At 40.7% G+C, this 12946-nt stretch overlaps 1 protein-coding gene across 4 annotated transcripts in view; it reads left to right on the top strand.

Annotated features, from left to right (window-relative positions):
• vps13b (vacuolar protein sorting 13 homolog B) overlaps nt 1–12946 on the top strand; it is a 354534-nt gene that overhangs the window by 172529 nt on the left and 169059 nt on the right. For all 4 annotated transcript variants that reach the window (XR_004332501.1, XR_004332502.1, XM_032519244.1 and 1 more), the window contains exons 23-24: nt 7687–7921; nt 9264–9481. Coding sequence is in view for 2 of the 4 variants with exons in the window: in XM_032519244.1 (XP_032375135.1) it covers nt 7687–7921; nt 9264–9481 (453 nt within the window). In the remaining 2 variants the exon portion in view is untranslated. The remainder of the gene's footprint in view (nt 1–7686; nt 7922–9263; nt 9482–12946) is intronic.

Raw genomic sequence — 12946 nt, 5'->3', positions numbered from 1 at the left:
TGTGTGTGTGTGTGTGTGTGTTCAGTGACAGTATGTGAACATGCAAGCACTCATATGATACTTGTGTGTGTATGTATGTGCTTTTGTAAACGTGTGTGTCATTTGACCATATTTTCACAGTTAAAGCCTGGCACGTGCAGCCTCATAAGGAGTCGATTGGCTTCGATATTATTTTTTTTAACAGAGATTTCCTGGTCAAAATTGCAAAGTGTTTCCGCTGTTTTTGAAGTATATTAATAGAGGGTGCTGCAAGTGATACACCGTGCCCTGAATACACACACAGATACACACTCACATTGTCCCTCAGTGTTTTTTCCTAATCTGTCATTAGAGGCAGTGGGTAACTGAACTGCAGTCCCAGGCCGCTGACGGTTAACTCCATTTGTTATTTTTAAGATTTAGTTTCACTTTGACAGGACATGATGTCATTGGACAAAAGGAATGAAGAATTGTGACTCTTTGACTTCTCTTTTCCCCAATGAACCTTCTATAATGACTGTATGAAAACACCTGCCATTCTTAAACTTCTAACAGTAGGCTTCAACTTCTTTTTGATCTTTCTGATAATCCTGAGTCCTCTTATTGTGGTTGAGCTCCAGATACCTCGCTCATAATCATAAAATGACTGTTTAAAACCCAAGATTGTTTAAACATAGGTCACACATAGACGCTTACTAGTTCTGCACAACCCTGTGCTGTATTTATTATTTGTTGTACCTGAGTCATTTCCAGAGGCCGTTTATCTGTCATTTTTTGCTGCAGTTTTATTCCACATTACCCTGAACCCCTCAGAGGGTAACATTGTGTAACAGATATTCCACCCTGCAATTATACTTCTGGCTTTCAAATATTATTTGTGCCCATTCCTATTTTTAAATTCATTTAAGAATTTTCCTTTTGCTGCTCTTGGAAAAGCTGCCTTTCCATGGGCCTCCCTGAACAGCACATACATTTTTACCATCTTATTATGGGTAAAAATTAAATATAGTATGCCAAGCCTCGTGAGCGGTTTGTAAGTTCAGTAACATGTTGCCCTTTGTCTCCCAAGCATATGATGGAACAAACCTGAGTTTTAGGTCAACCTGCCATACCTGGCAGTTTCCTGTTCTGTCACAGAACATTGTGCATGCTTTCTCTCTTTCACACACACACACACACACACGCACACACGCACACACACACACACACACACACACACACACACACCTGGCATGCCCATCAGCACGCAGTAGGGGGACATTGTCACACAGCCTAACTGCTTCCAGTGCTGTGTTTATAGGCCTGTTACAGAGCTGTTAAACACAATTGTGTGCAATAGCAAACCTGACCCTGCACAACCCTTAACTGAACTTTTACACCTGAAGTTGTGACATGAAACACACACATACTCACACATTCTACTTTGACCTGCTAGTGCATAGAACTTTTCTTTTTCTTTTTTGCTGTGTATGCAGCTCTGCCCCCACCAGCTCTCCTCTCAACTCTTCTCTAGGGTTTCCTTTTCTCCCCTTGCTCCGGTCACAACACCTCTACTCAGACTTTCCAACCTAAATCAATGCATGGTCATGATGACAGACCTGGACACAGCCAGGCCTAAGCAGTGAGAGGGACATAAGGATGGAAGAGTAGGGTGATGCTGGGATTAAGGGATATTGGTCAGGGAGAAGACCTGTCAGTGGTTTGGACAGTGGTCAAAGCATTGAAGCATGTGGGACATTCTCTCTCTCTCTCTCTCTCTCTCTCTCTCTCTCTCTCTCTCTCTCTCTCTCTCTCTCTCTCTCTCTCTCTCTCTCTCTCTCTCTCTCTGTGTGTGTGTTCATTATGAGACCGCAGAGAGGGAGCCTTGGAGTGGCCTGTGAGGTTAACCAGGATGACCTGAGAGAAAAGGGTGGAGTATAGCCAGTCCATTCGTTAGAAGGGTGACACAACCAAGGCTAGGCATTTACAGTTTTTTGTCAAAATCCTTGACTCTTATTTTGACTATATTTCTGCATAAATTGTTTGGCATGAACGTTTAATATACTGACTTTAAATGCCCAGTGGTTGCTGTGACTGAGAAAGCAGAGGGTTTCCATGGCATCATGTCAGTGAATATGAATTCATTTGGGTGGAAGTCATATTGAACATTCCTGTTTTCTCTTGCAGTGGTCACGGAGGACCCGTTTTCATTGCCCTTGCACAATGAAAACCATTATATGGCATGCATTTTGGATATACCAAAGGAAATTAGTACTATACACCAAGATGAGCTGTTTACTGTCCCTCTGTCCTTCTCACAAAAGAATTCTAAACCAGAATTTCTTTTTTAAAAGGATTTCACAACATTGCAGGATCAGGCATTTTTTTAAATAATTTTGCTATTTTCTCACAAATTATGGAATTCACCTTAAAAAATCTGGTACATTAATCATGGGGATTGTCTATCGCGGTGTGTATTTTGCTCCAGTTCCGGATGCAGATTTAAAATTCTTAAACATTTTGTATTATTAAAATAACAAATGTAGACCATTGTGCAGCCTTGGCAAAGGCATGCTCTCTCTGAGTGCTTTCTAGTTGTCATTATATTTTGATCATAGTTGTTTACCATATTTGTCTTGGATACAATTGGAGCCAGTAACCATATTGCCTCCTGGAGTAGGTATGGATCACAATAAGTTTGTTCATGGACTCTGTGGCCCACAGACTTTAGCACGATTTGATCCAGACCCTGGCAAGATATTTGACTAACAGTACATGTACAGCTCATCTGTTTGGTATATAATTATTTCCCTTGTCTTCTAGCAACTGTTTGATTTGAAGTCAGATGTTCAGCAGCGGCTGCAGCCTCAGGTCCTAGTGCATTCCCAGTTCACTATTGTTCTACTCTGGTGACCTCAACTCCCTCACTCGAGAGTAAAGCCGCCGCCCGCACCCTCAGATGGTCTCATGCACTGTTGCCATTGTGAATTACAACATGTTTGTTTCTGTGTTTTTTGTGGCTTTTATTAGCTGTCACCAAAGGAGAAGGGGGGCTGACTAAAAATTAGTTTTGTATCACCCAGATTTAGAACTGACAGGCAGTTTTCTTTTCCATTACATAGTGAGGCCCTTTGAAGGATTGTGAGCTTTTTTGCCTTTGTGTAAACATCTAGAAACAGCTGTCGCTATGCCCAGAGAATGCCATTCAATTGTTCAACTTTTTCCTCTGTTGTCATCTGTGAGATGCTATCTGATTATTGTTAGTATTTCACTGTGTGATGTGGCAAGTCTGTAGCTACCATACACTTGACATCATCTTTGGTTTTGTGTTGCCATGGGGAACAACAGCAAAGCATTATAAAGTCTGAAGAAAATATCATTAAGTGGTATTACATTATGTTTTATTGCAAACACTCAGCAATTTTACAGTAGGTGCCCATAGATCCAAGAAAGTCCAAGAAAGATATACATCCTCTTGTGGCACAACCTACCCTTAATACCGATAAAATCCCTTTTTCTTTTGATAAGCTTTTCCAAAATAAATTGTCTGACCTAAAAATTATATTGCACAATAACTCACCCTTTACGAATAGTTATTAACAAAATATATTTTATATTTAATTGTGCTAATAAAAATGTTACTATAAAATGAAAGTTCTGGTGAAATCAAGAGTCTTACATCTGTGTCTTCTCAAACACGGACAGACCCCTTTCCACTAGGATTTTACCAGGGTCCAGTTTCATCTGTGAGCATTTATTTTAGTGTTTGGTATTTTCCTGTGATTGTGTATAAAACTTTTACTCCCAAAGTTTGATATATGCGGACAGATTTAGTCAACCATCAGACACGGTATGGGAACTCAAATAATTTGGTACCTGTAGTTGGTAATTTACAATTGGTCTTTATGGTAGGATAGCTGTACTCTGAAATTACCCATTTGAAACAGCAAATGTTTAATAGGGTTAAGCTTTCACAAACACACAGAGTTACAGTATACATCTGTGTGCATACTGTACCTTTTCATACCATTGGATATGGGTTTGGTATTAAGTTAGTCCTAAAATGATTAGTCAGTTAATCAAACTGTCAGTTAACAAAAATACCAAACAGAGGAATCACGTCATTGGCTGGACAGAGATGCCGGTGGTATATATATATATATATATATATATATATATATATATATATATATATATAGTGGCACTGGTCCAGCTGGCAGCCCACAGACTCTGACATCTCTCCATTTGTGCATGATTAGTTCCTGAGCATCTGTGTGTATTTCAGGCCTGTGTGTAGTGATTATTAACAACCAGAGTGTAAATTCTAATTTCCCCCTGGGGATCAATAAACAGTATAAATTATCATTATATATTGGTCTATGCCACACGTCTATAACTTTATACTTTAATAGTTTTATATGTTCCAACTTGGATATTTTACCACGCTGTGCTTGATAAAGTTACTGGAAGCAGAATTACAAAACCTTGAAGCTGAGTTCACCACATTAGACTTATTGTTGCAAAGTAATTTTACTGATCAAATAGCTTTAGAACAATTATTAGTCTAGAAAGAAATTTGAATTCTGAAACACAAATCTGAATTCCTCATCCATAGAACGAGGCAGTTCTAATATTTCCAGGGCGCAAGACCTAGTCATTTACTTGTTATGAGATTAAGGTCCAGTGACCATTTTGCAGATATTCCCGTTATTAAATCTTCAAATCGTAATATTAGAACTGACCTTGTTGAAATAAGTAAATCCTTTCAGACATTTGATTCCAATCTGTATGAATCTAAGTTCACCTTGGTTAAACCCACTGTGACGGGTGGTTAAATCAGCTCGACTTGCCTCAATTGTCAGCTGAGGAATCAGCTGTTTTTCAATTAAAAATTTTCAAGAATGTGAACAGCCTTGATTTATCTACTCTTAAAAAAAAGAGTGCTGTAGCTATCGACTTCTGAGTCTGCTTAACGCTGACCCATCGTTTGGAGTCCCCTATGTCAAAATCAGTGAACTCCGACCAAACAGGATTCATAAAAACAAGAACAGCAGCAGATAATGTTAGACGCCTTCTCCACAATGTTGATGCGGCGGAGGACAGTAAGAACACAATGTCACTTCTCTCGATATAAGCAAAGAAAGTTTTTGACAGGCCTGAGTGGACATTTTTATGGTCAGTCTTAGAATTGATGGGCTCGTGGTACATAGCATTACCTCTCACTATTTGCAGACAATGTTTTTTTTTTTTTTTTTAGACCCCCTCTTAGTCTCTTCCCTTACCTTCTATCATTATGCAAGGAGTATGGTATCTTATCAGGCTTTAAAATTAACTGCACTACTTCATTTAAATGATTCTGCCCGCAGCTCAACCATCTCTGCCGACATCCCCATTGTTAAGCAGTTTAAATATTTAGGCATTGAGGTCTCCCCCTGCTTAAACCAGATTATTAAACATAACTATTCTGTTGTTCTGAACAGCGTTTTGAAAGATGGCACACTCTTTCCCCATTATTCAATAATATGGCACTCCTAATTGGTGGGAGGCCGATAACAATGGGAACGAAGGGGAGTTTAATCGTCTTAAAGACATTTTTGGTGAGGTTTGACCCTTCTCTGACTTACAAAATGCATTGGGTCTGCCACGTTCCTCTTTTTTCTTTTACCTTCAGTTAAGGTCAGCGCTCAATGCATACATTGTTCCCTGGCAGAGTCCTTTGCCCCTTCCTCCTATTCGGATGTTATTTACTGTGCAGCCTAAAAATTGTGGTATGGTGTCTAGGCATTATCAGTTCTTAGTGATATCCCTTCCTATTGAGAGGGTCTGGGCACGCGATTGCCCAGGCCTGGGTATCGATCTTGACTGGCATAATGTATGGTCTAGCATTCCAGAAGTATCACGCAACCCAACCATCAGCAGATTTACTACAATTTAATCCATAGGACATCTCAAGTACTATATTTACTGGACCTACAGCTGCAATGTTTTTTTTTTTCTCATGTCAATGGTATTTGATTAATTTATTTTCTAAATGGTTTTGAGATAAACCAAGTAATATAATCCGTTTGGGTTCTTGTTACTTGGTATTTTTTGACATGTTAAAAGAAATGTTTAGGTAGATGAGGCCCTACAATAAATACATCATTGACTGCCATTGGCACTCCCTGGTTTCCCTCACTGTGTCAGTATTGCCCATTTATTGAGTATCAGCTAGTACCATTATTCAAAAAATATTTTGATGGTTGAGGAGCAGAGGAAGAAATAATGTGACTGAACCAAGATGTCCAGCAGGATAGCATTAGCCTCAGGCGGTGAGCATAAGGTACAGACCAGAGTCACAGTGTTAAACCCAGCGGTTTCCGTGTGTCTGCCTGCTTTACAGCTTAACCCTGCTAAGATCTGCAGCAGACCAGCCAGTGTCAATGGATTTTCTTCCTGCGTGCCGGCTCTTTAAAAGGCCAAAGCCTTACAGTATGTGTCAGTGTGCAAAAGTGTTCTGATTTCAAACCCCTCTTTGAAGAGGAATCAAAAGAGGAAGCAGCGTGAGATGAATGTGTAACCTTATCCCTCTCCCTCTTTTTCTCTTGCTCTCCTTTGCTCCATCTCTCTTTCTCTCCATCTTTTTTCTCAGTTTCTGCCTTCTCGCCCTCCCTTGACAGATCAAAGCTGGGATAACTGGCCTCCATATACAGGCTTGTCAGAGGCGTTCCAACATTTGTGTGTGATATTAGCAGAAGGCCGCAAATCTGCATATTAAATTATTTTGTAGATATTTCAGTAAAGAAAGTGTGTCTTTGCATTTGTTTGTATTGTACACTGAACATATTACAGTTTAACGGAGCTTAACTGCCTCACTTGTCATTAAACCGAGCAGCTCTCTGACTGACACACACTCACTCACTCACTCACTCACTCACTCACTCACTCACTCACTCACACACACACACACACACACACTGCCAGTATGTGGCAGCACCTGCTGCCTGCCCCCTGGACCCTGTACTCCTCTCCATTCTGTTAACTGGTCTTTTAAAACAGTGCAGCCCCCATGTAATGGAAAAAGACACTGCTATTACATTTACTGGCTACTTGCTACTGGTTATTGACCCAATGGCTTGTAAATTTTACTTTTTCGGTGACCAGAATTATGTGTGACGTAATGCAGCTGGAATGGGGTCTCAAACCCTTTAAAACATACTTTAAATGTGATTTAAGTTCAAGATTTAACTGTCAAAAGTTCCTGAAGTTGTAAAAGGTGTTCTGTTTCCTAGATATAGAATTTCACATTGGTTTTAAATGGGCATTCAAAGTCTTGGATTCTACTTTTAAAACTTTTTTAAAGGCTAATTCTATTGTCTAAAGCAGGTCAGTTATATAATAATACAGTAGTTGGCTTATAATATAATAATATATAACAATGTTTTGTTTATCAAAGGTCTCAACCAGAACAACATGCATGACTAAATGTGGGATTGATTGTTTCCATTTTTTAAATCAAGGAAGGGTTCAGTCTTTTCCAGCAACAGCTAGCGTTGTCCACACTCTCTCTCTGATGTCCTTTCCATTGCAGTCCAAATCAGTAAAATCTCTAATGTTGGCACACAGCAGTGTCCCTGAGCTCACTGAATATAATATAGGGAGGCCGTGGCATGTTAGGGCTCTATGATCATGTGACTGAATTGATTAATATGACTTCATGTAGCCTTTATTTTTCTCTCACCTCTCCAGTTGGAGCTGCAGTCATGCTGTGTGTTCCTCCCTAACAACAGCCTCCCGTCCCCGAGCACCATCATCTGCAGCGACATTCCCGGCACCGTCCGTAGCTGGTACCACAACCAGGCCTCCATGCCGGGGACTCTGGTAGTCTGCCTGCCACAGATCAGTATCCTCAGTACTGGGCACAAGTACATGGAACCGCTGCAGGAGCTCCCCTTTGTGGTGTCCAAGCCCATCTTGGAGGAAGGTAGGTTTTCATACTGTATCTATTGAAATCTCAACTTTATTTAGAATTATTAAAATGCTTAATTATTGAAATGCTGGAACACACACCCAGATACACAGGGAGAACACCGAATCACCTGATGATTAAAAAAAAGATTGATTTAAAAAAATGTAAATGTAAAAACTGAATGTAACGATGATGGTGATAAAAATGTGAGTCTTGGAAAATAAATTTGAATGGGTGGGAGAAATCTACTTAACTCATGACACACACACATGAATTTGCTTTTATTAATAATTGTAATGAATGCTTTCATAATAGTAATAGGCTACATAATGGGAATTCATCATCATTATGGCCTTTTCAACACTGAGCAAACCTTTGACCCACTACTACTCATTTACCACGACAAAAGACAAACAAACTTAAGTAGAGCGACTTTGAGAGATAGATCTGCACATGTGGTGCGCACACCTGGTCCTGTTGACATAAGCAACACTCAGACGGGTGAGCAATGTTTTCTCTTTAGAAGAAGAAGAAAAAGGGGGCCACCCTCGTTTTTTTCTCTCTCATGACATCAGCATTGGGCATACAGTTTTCAAAAACGGAGGAGAAAGAAACAAATGACAGCAAAAACAGTGACATCAGCAGCCTTGTCAATGTTGCCGTAAAAATTAACAACCCTTGCTTTCAGTAATTCATTCCTACCCTTTGAAAAAGCTCTTCATCTCTCAGTTTCAATGCTCTGGATCAAAGCGTCCTGCCCACTGTGCATGGGAAATGTGCTCTTCATGGCCCTGTGCTAGTGGACAGGTTCCCATTCTCTGTACTATTGTTCTACTGGGGTTGGCAAGCTAACAAACTTAAGCTCGCCCAGTGTGGCATCCTGTCTCAGACCCAAAGATTTAGATGTATCCTAATTTGACTGCATGTTTTGATGGGATCCCCTTGCTACTTATTGTATGTTGAATGTTGGAGACTACTCTGCATTAGTGCATCTGTAATGTTTTCCATGAAGCTTTCTCATCCCTTGTTCAGTATTTGGCTTTGATTTTAAAGGTAAGTGAAAAGAATAATACAGTTCTTATAGTGTTTTTGATAATAGGTATTGCTGACTTATCCTTTTAATATTTCAATCCATTGCACCTTTTTGTCCCTTTTCCAAATCTAGTCTGCATTTCTTGCGTCTCACTTTGTCTTCCTCTCAATTTCACAATGACTTGGCTTGTCCTCTTTGCTCTCCTCTCACATGACATCTCCCTTATCCTCCTTGCAATTTTCATCCTCTTTCTCCTACTATTTTAGTCCTTTAAAACACTTTTTTTTTATGGATTCTTCTTTGTCCCCCTCATACTGCCACCAGGTGATGCCTTCCCGTGGACAGTAAGCCTAAATCAGTTCAGCGTGTACACATTGCTGGGACAGCAGCAAAGCCTGAGCCTGTTAGAGCCTATGGGCTGTACCTCCACACTGGCAGTCACATCCCATAAGCTGCAGAGCTGTTCTGAAGGAAGACACTCCTTTGTGGTCTGCCTCCATGTTGATCTGCAGCCCGTCCACGTCAAGTGCTCCAACCCTCAGGTCAGTCAGACAGTCCTGAATCTCATGAAGTAGTCATCTGATGTACATGTATATTTATACAAATCATCCCCTTGTAAACTTTCCTGAAATATGAACACACGCACCGTGGCAGGACGATCTTTCCTCTGCATGAATCTCTTATATAGATTGACTCCAATAAACAAACTGCCTCATCTTCTTACCTAGTGTAAGAGAATGGAAGCATAAACAAGAGAGTGTTGCCTTGTTTGCTTTGGTCAAATATTTTGAGGTCTGAGTGAAGGGGGAGTAGGGGATTGCAAGACTCATCATAGTTGTTTTACAGTGTGTTATTATGTTTTAGTGAGCATGATGAATATGGACAGATTGGAAAGGGAACATGTTTGTCTCCTGGTTAGGTCTCTGTGTTTCATTGCGTTGTTACAGCAGAATAATCACATCTACATGTAAAATTACACGTTTTGTTTTTTCGCAATTGAATGAGCTGTATTGAATTAGGTTCCTCTATAAACACTTAATTGGGGCGACCTTTTGAGTGGTCATACTGCTAAATGGTTCTGACCACAGTGATGAGCCATGGCGATGTTGAGGGGAATTGGTACCAGAAACAAATGAAAAGCTGTAATCTGGTAGTGGTGAAAACTTTCCCAGGGATGAGGAGAGCTGTTCGTTTATTGAGGGAAAGTTTCTTTTTATTCTTCTCTGTTCCTGCTCTCAAATGGAGAGAAGCTGGGAAGGCTTATTGCGATTATATGATGAGTCATTATTAGTTTTTGGGTCCAATGAAAACTTCTCTTGTCTTTTATCGCAGTCCCTCTGCTCTCTCTCTTCCCATCTGTTCAGCTCCTCGCTCTTTTTTCTTCTTCTCTCTTCTGTGTGAATTTTTGACTTGAGGGGGGTTATAAGCTCATTCTGTACCATTTCAAGTCATGTAGCAGCTCTTTGAGAAGGCTGCGAGAGCAACCCCACCCTCTCCAGAACAAAGGAGACCTCACACTCCTTACTCCTCTTTCTAATTTGCATTTCCATCCAGTCAGAGCGCTGTACAGTTGCTACACAATAAGTACCACCAAGATAGTTAGACGGGAACTGTTGGGTTTTTAACCCTGGGAATGCTGGAAGGTTGAGTATTAGCCGCATAAGGGCTCCTATCAGAGAGCACGTGTCACTAGAGGGAGTTCAACTCTTGGTAGTATATTACAGGAACTTGGTAGTACATTACAGGCATTTGGTAATACATTACAGGCAGTCACAAGCTGTACATTGTATGTATGAAACACCCAAAAAATGTCACATTTACAATATTTAGTACTCATTTCAGACATAAACAACTTAGGGATAGCTTAATCGGCTGCCACAACTGCTAAATATTAGTATCAACTTACATTGTCTCTGACTTCTGCACAGGCAATCCTCGTAATGAAAAATAACACAAGGCATCGCAGCAATTTCTTACGTAATATAACTAACATAGCCGTAACTAACGTAGCTGTAACTAACGTAGCTGTAACTAACGTAGCAGTAACTAACGTAGCCTACACAGTCTCTGTAGCGTGAGGAATTCACAACAGGAACACTGTGGTGGTTGTATGGAACTGGAGGAGTGTTGGTGCTAGAGTTACATCTAGGATTTGTAAATCAAACAATTATTATCACACTCACTTTGAGACATTAAAGTCAACAAATAAAACCAAAGCTTTTGGCCTCTTAACTTCTCCTGGCATCTAAACTACATTTTTGTGACACTAAATCAGATTTTCCATTATACGCAGTGGATTTCTTCATGGTACAAACAAAGGTATTTTTGGAAACGGGTGAAACTGTCAAGCCTTGGAGTGTTTTCGTCTTTTCCTTTTGTTTCAAACTTTATTTTACACGTTTACATGTAGCTACAGGTGTCATGGTTTTCATGTTTAAGAGCAGTAAAGGCCTTGTCTTTTGTGTAGTCAGGGATAGTGATAGACTAGACACAGGAATAAGGCGCGTGTTTGAATGGATTTTAGATTCTCAGAAAACATCAGGGGTGCAACTGCAGCTAAGATACAGTAAGAAGTGAGATATTTGTCTTTTGAAAGGGTGAGAAAAACATTAGGAGTGAAAAAAGAGATAAACAATAAAATAGTTTAGAATGAGAGAAAAAGGTATCAGGCCATACAGAGACACAGTTGCATTCTCACACATAATACATGGATAGAAATGACTCCAACATGTAACAACTTCTTTTAATTTTAACGCAAATGTGCGATTGTCTCTAAATTTGTGTGTCTATGTGAAGGATTCATGTTTGTGTCAGATGGATGGGGTTAGTAGCTGCACTTTATCCATATCAGGACCACCTTGAAATCAGCAGACACACACACACACCATTGTTTCCTTTGACCTTTTGAGACATAAACGTACAGCATTTCCTTGTACACATGCACACACACACACACACACACACATACATCTGTACACATGTACACCCTCAGCTACTACACGTACCCAACAATATGTCACTTCTATAAACTAGGCTTAGATAAAGGAACACGAACACTCACCATCTGCATGCTCTCCCGTCTTTCATCTGTGTGTTTTTATGAATGACTGTGGAAGCCTCTGTTCAGTCTCCAGTTTGTACTACTGCAGCCTAGCGGACCTCCTGATCTGCAGATGACAGGTCTTTGGAGAACCCACCCCTTCAAATGTTCTGCTCACTTCGCCAACTCATGAAATGGGAATGTTGTGTGTGTGTGTGTGTGTGTGTGTGTGTGTGTGTGTGTGTGCGCGCGTGTGTGTGTGTGCGCGCGTGTGTGTGTGTGCGCGCGTGTGTGTGCGTGTGCGCGCAAGCAAGCAAGCACGCAAGCAAATGTTCCATTAATCAGGGATTATTAAGCAGTATGAAGATGGAGCAAATGGCAGAGGGAAGATCAGATATTAGGAAAAGAAGGCTAGAGTTTGTTAAGAATGGTGAGGACAAACTGTAATATGAAGATAAATTACGAGAGGGTGGATGAGCAGAATACTAAAAATCTCAGTCATTAAAGTAGGAACCAAACCCCAGACTCTGCTAAAACAGAGGTCATGTAACGCTGCCTCAGTGTACTCACCCCTTCTATTCTGCATTCTTTACTTCCTCCACACCTGCTGCTGAGTGCAGTAGGCCTTGTTGTGCTTGGTTGGACTTCCAGGCCCGAGGCTCTCAGAGAAGAGCGCTTGGAGCCGTACCGCTCCTGATGGCAGTGCAGTTTGGTTTGGGTATGGCAGACAGCTGTTGGCCCTGTCCCTGGACGGCTGCTGGATCGGCGTTAGCAGCTCTTCCTGGACATGTTTGAAATGGCCCAGCTGTAATGTATTGTGCTGCTTTTTCATTTGATCTATGCTTATTTATGGAAGGCCTCCCTGTAATGTGTGTGCTAACAGGCGTGCATGTGTGTGTGAGTGAGCAATAGCAAGTAAAAATGTGTTTGGAGTAGAGAGAGCTAGTGTGTGTGTGTGTGTGTGTGT

This window comes from Etheostoma spectabile, chromosome 6, assembly GCF_008692095.1.
Source record: "Etheostoma spectabile isolate EspeVRDwgs_2016 chromosome 6, UIUC_Espe_1.0, whole genome shotgun sequence".
Classification (NCBI taxonomy): domain Eukaryota; kingdom Metazoa; phylum Chordata; class Actinopteri; order Perciformes; family Percidae; genus Etheostoma; species Etheostoma spectabile.
The sequence above is the reverse complement of the archived record's forward strand: the minus strand, read 5'-3'. Positions and strand labels throughout refer to the sequence as shown.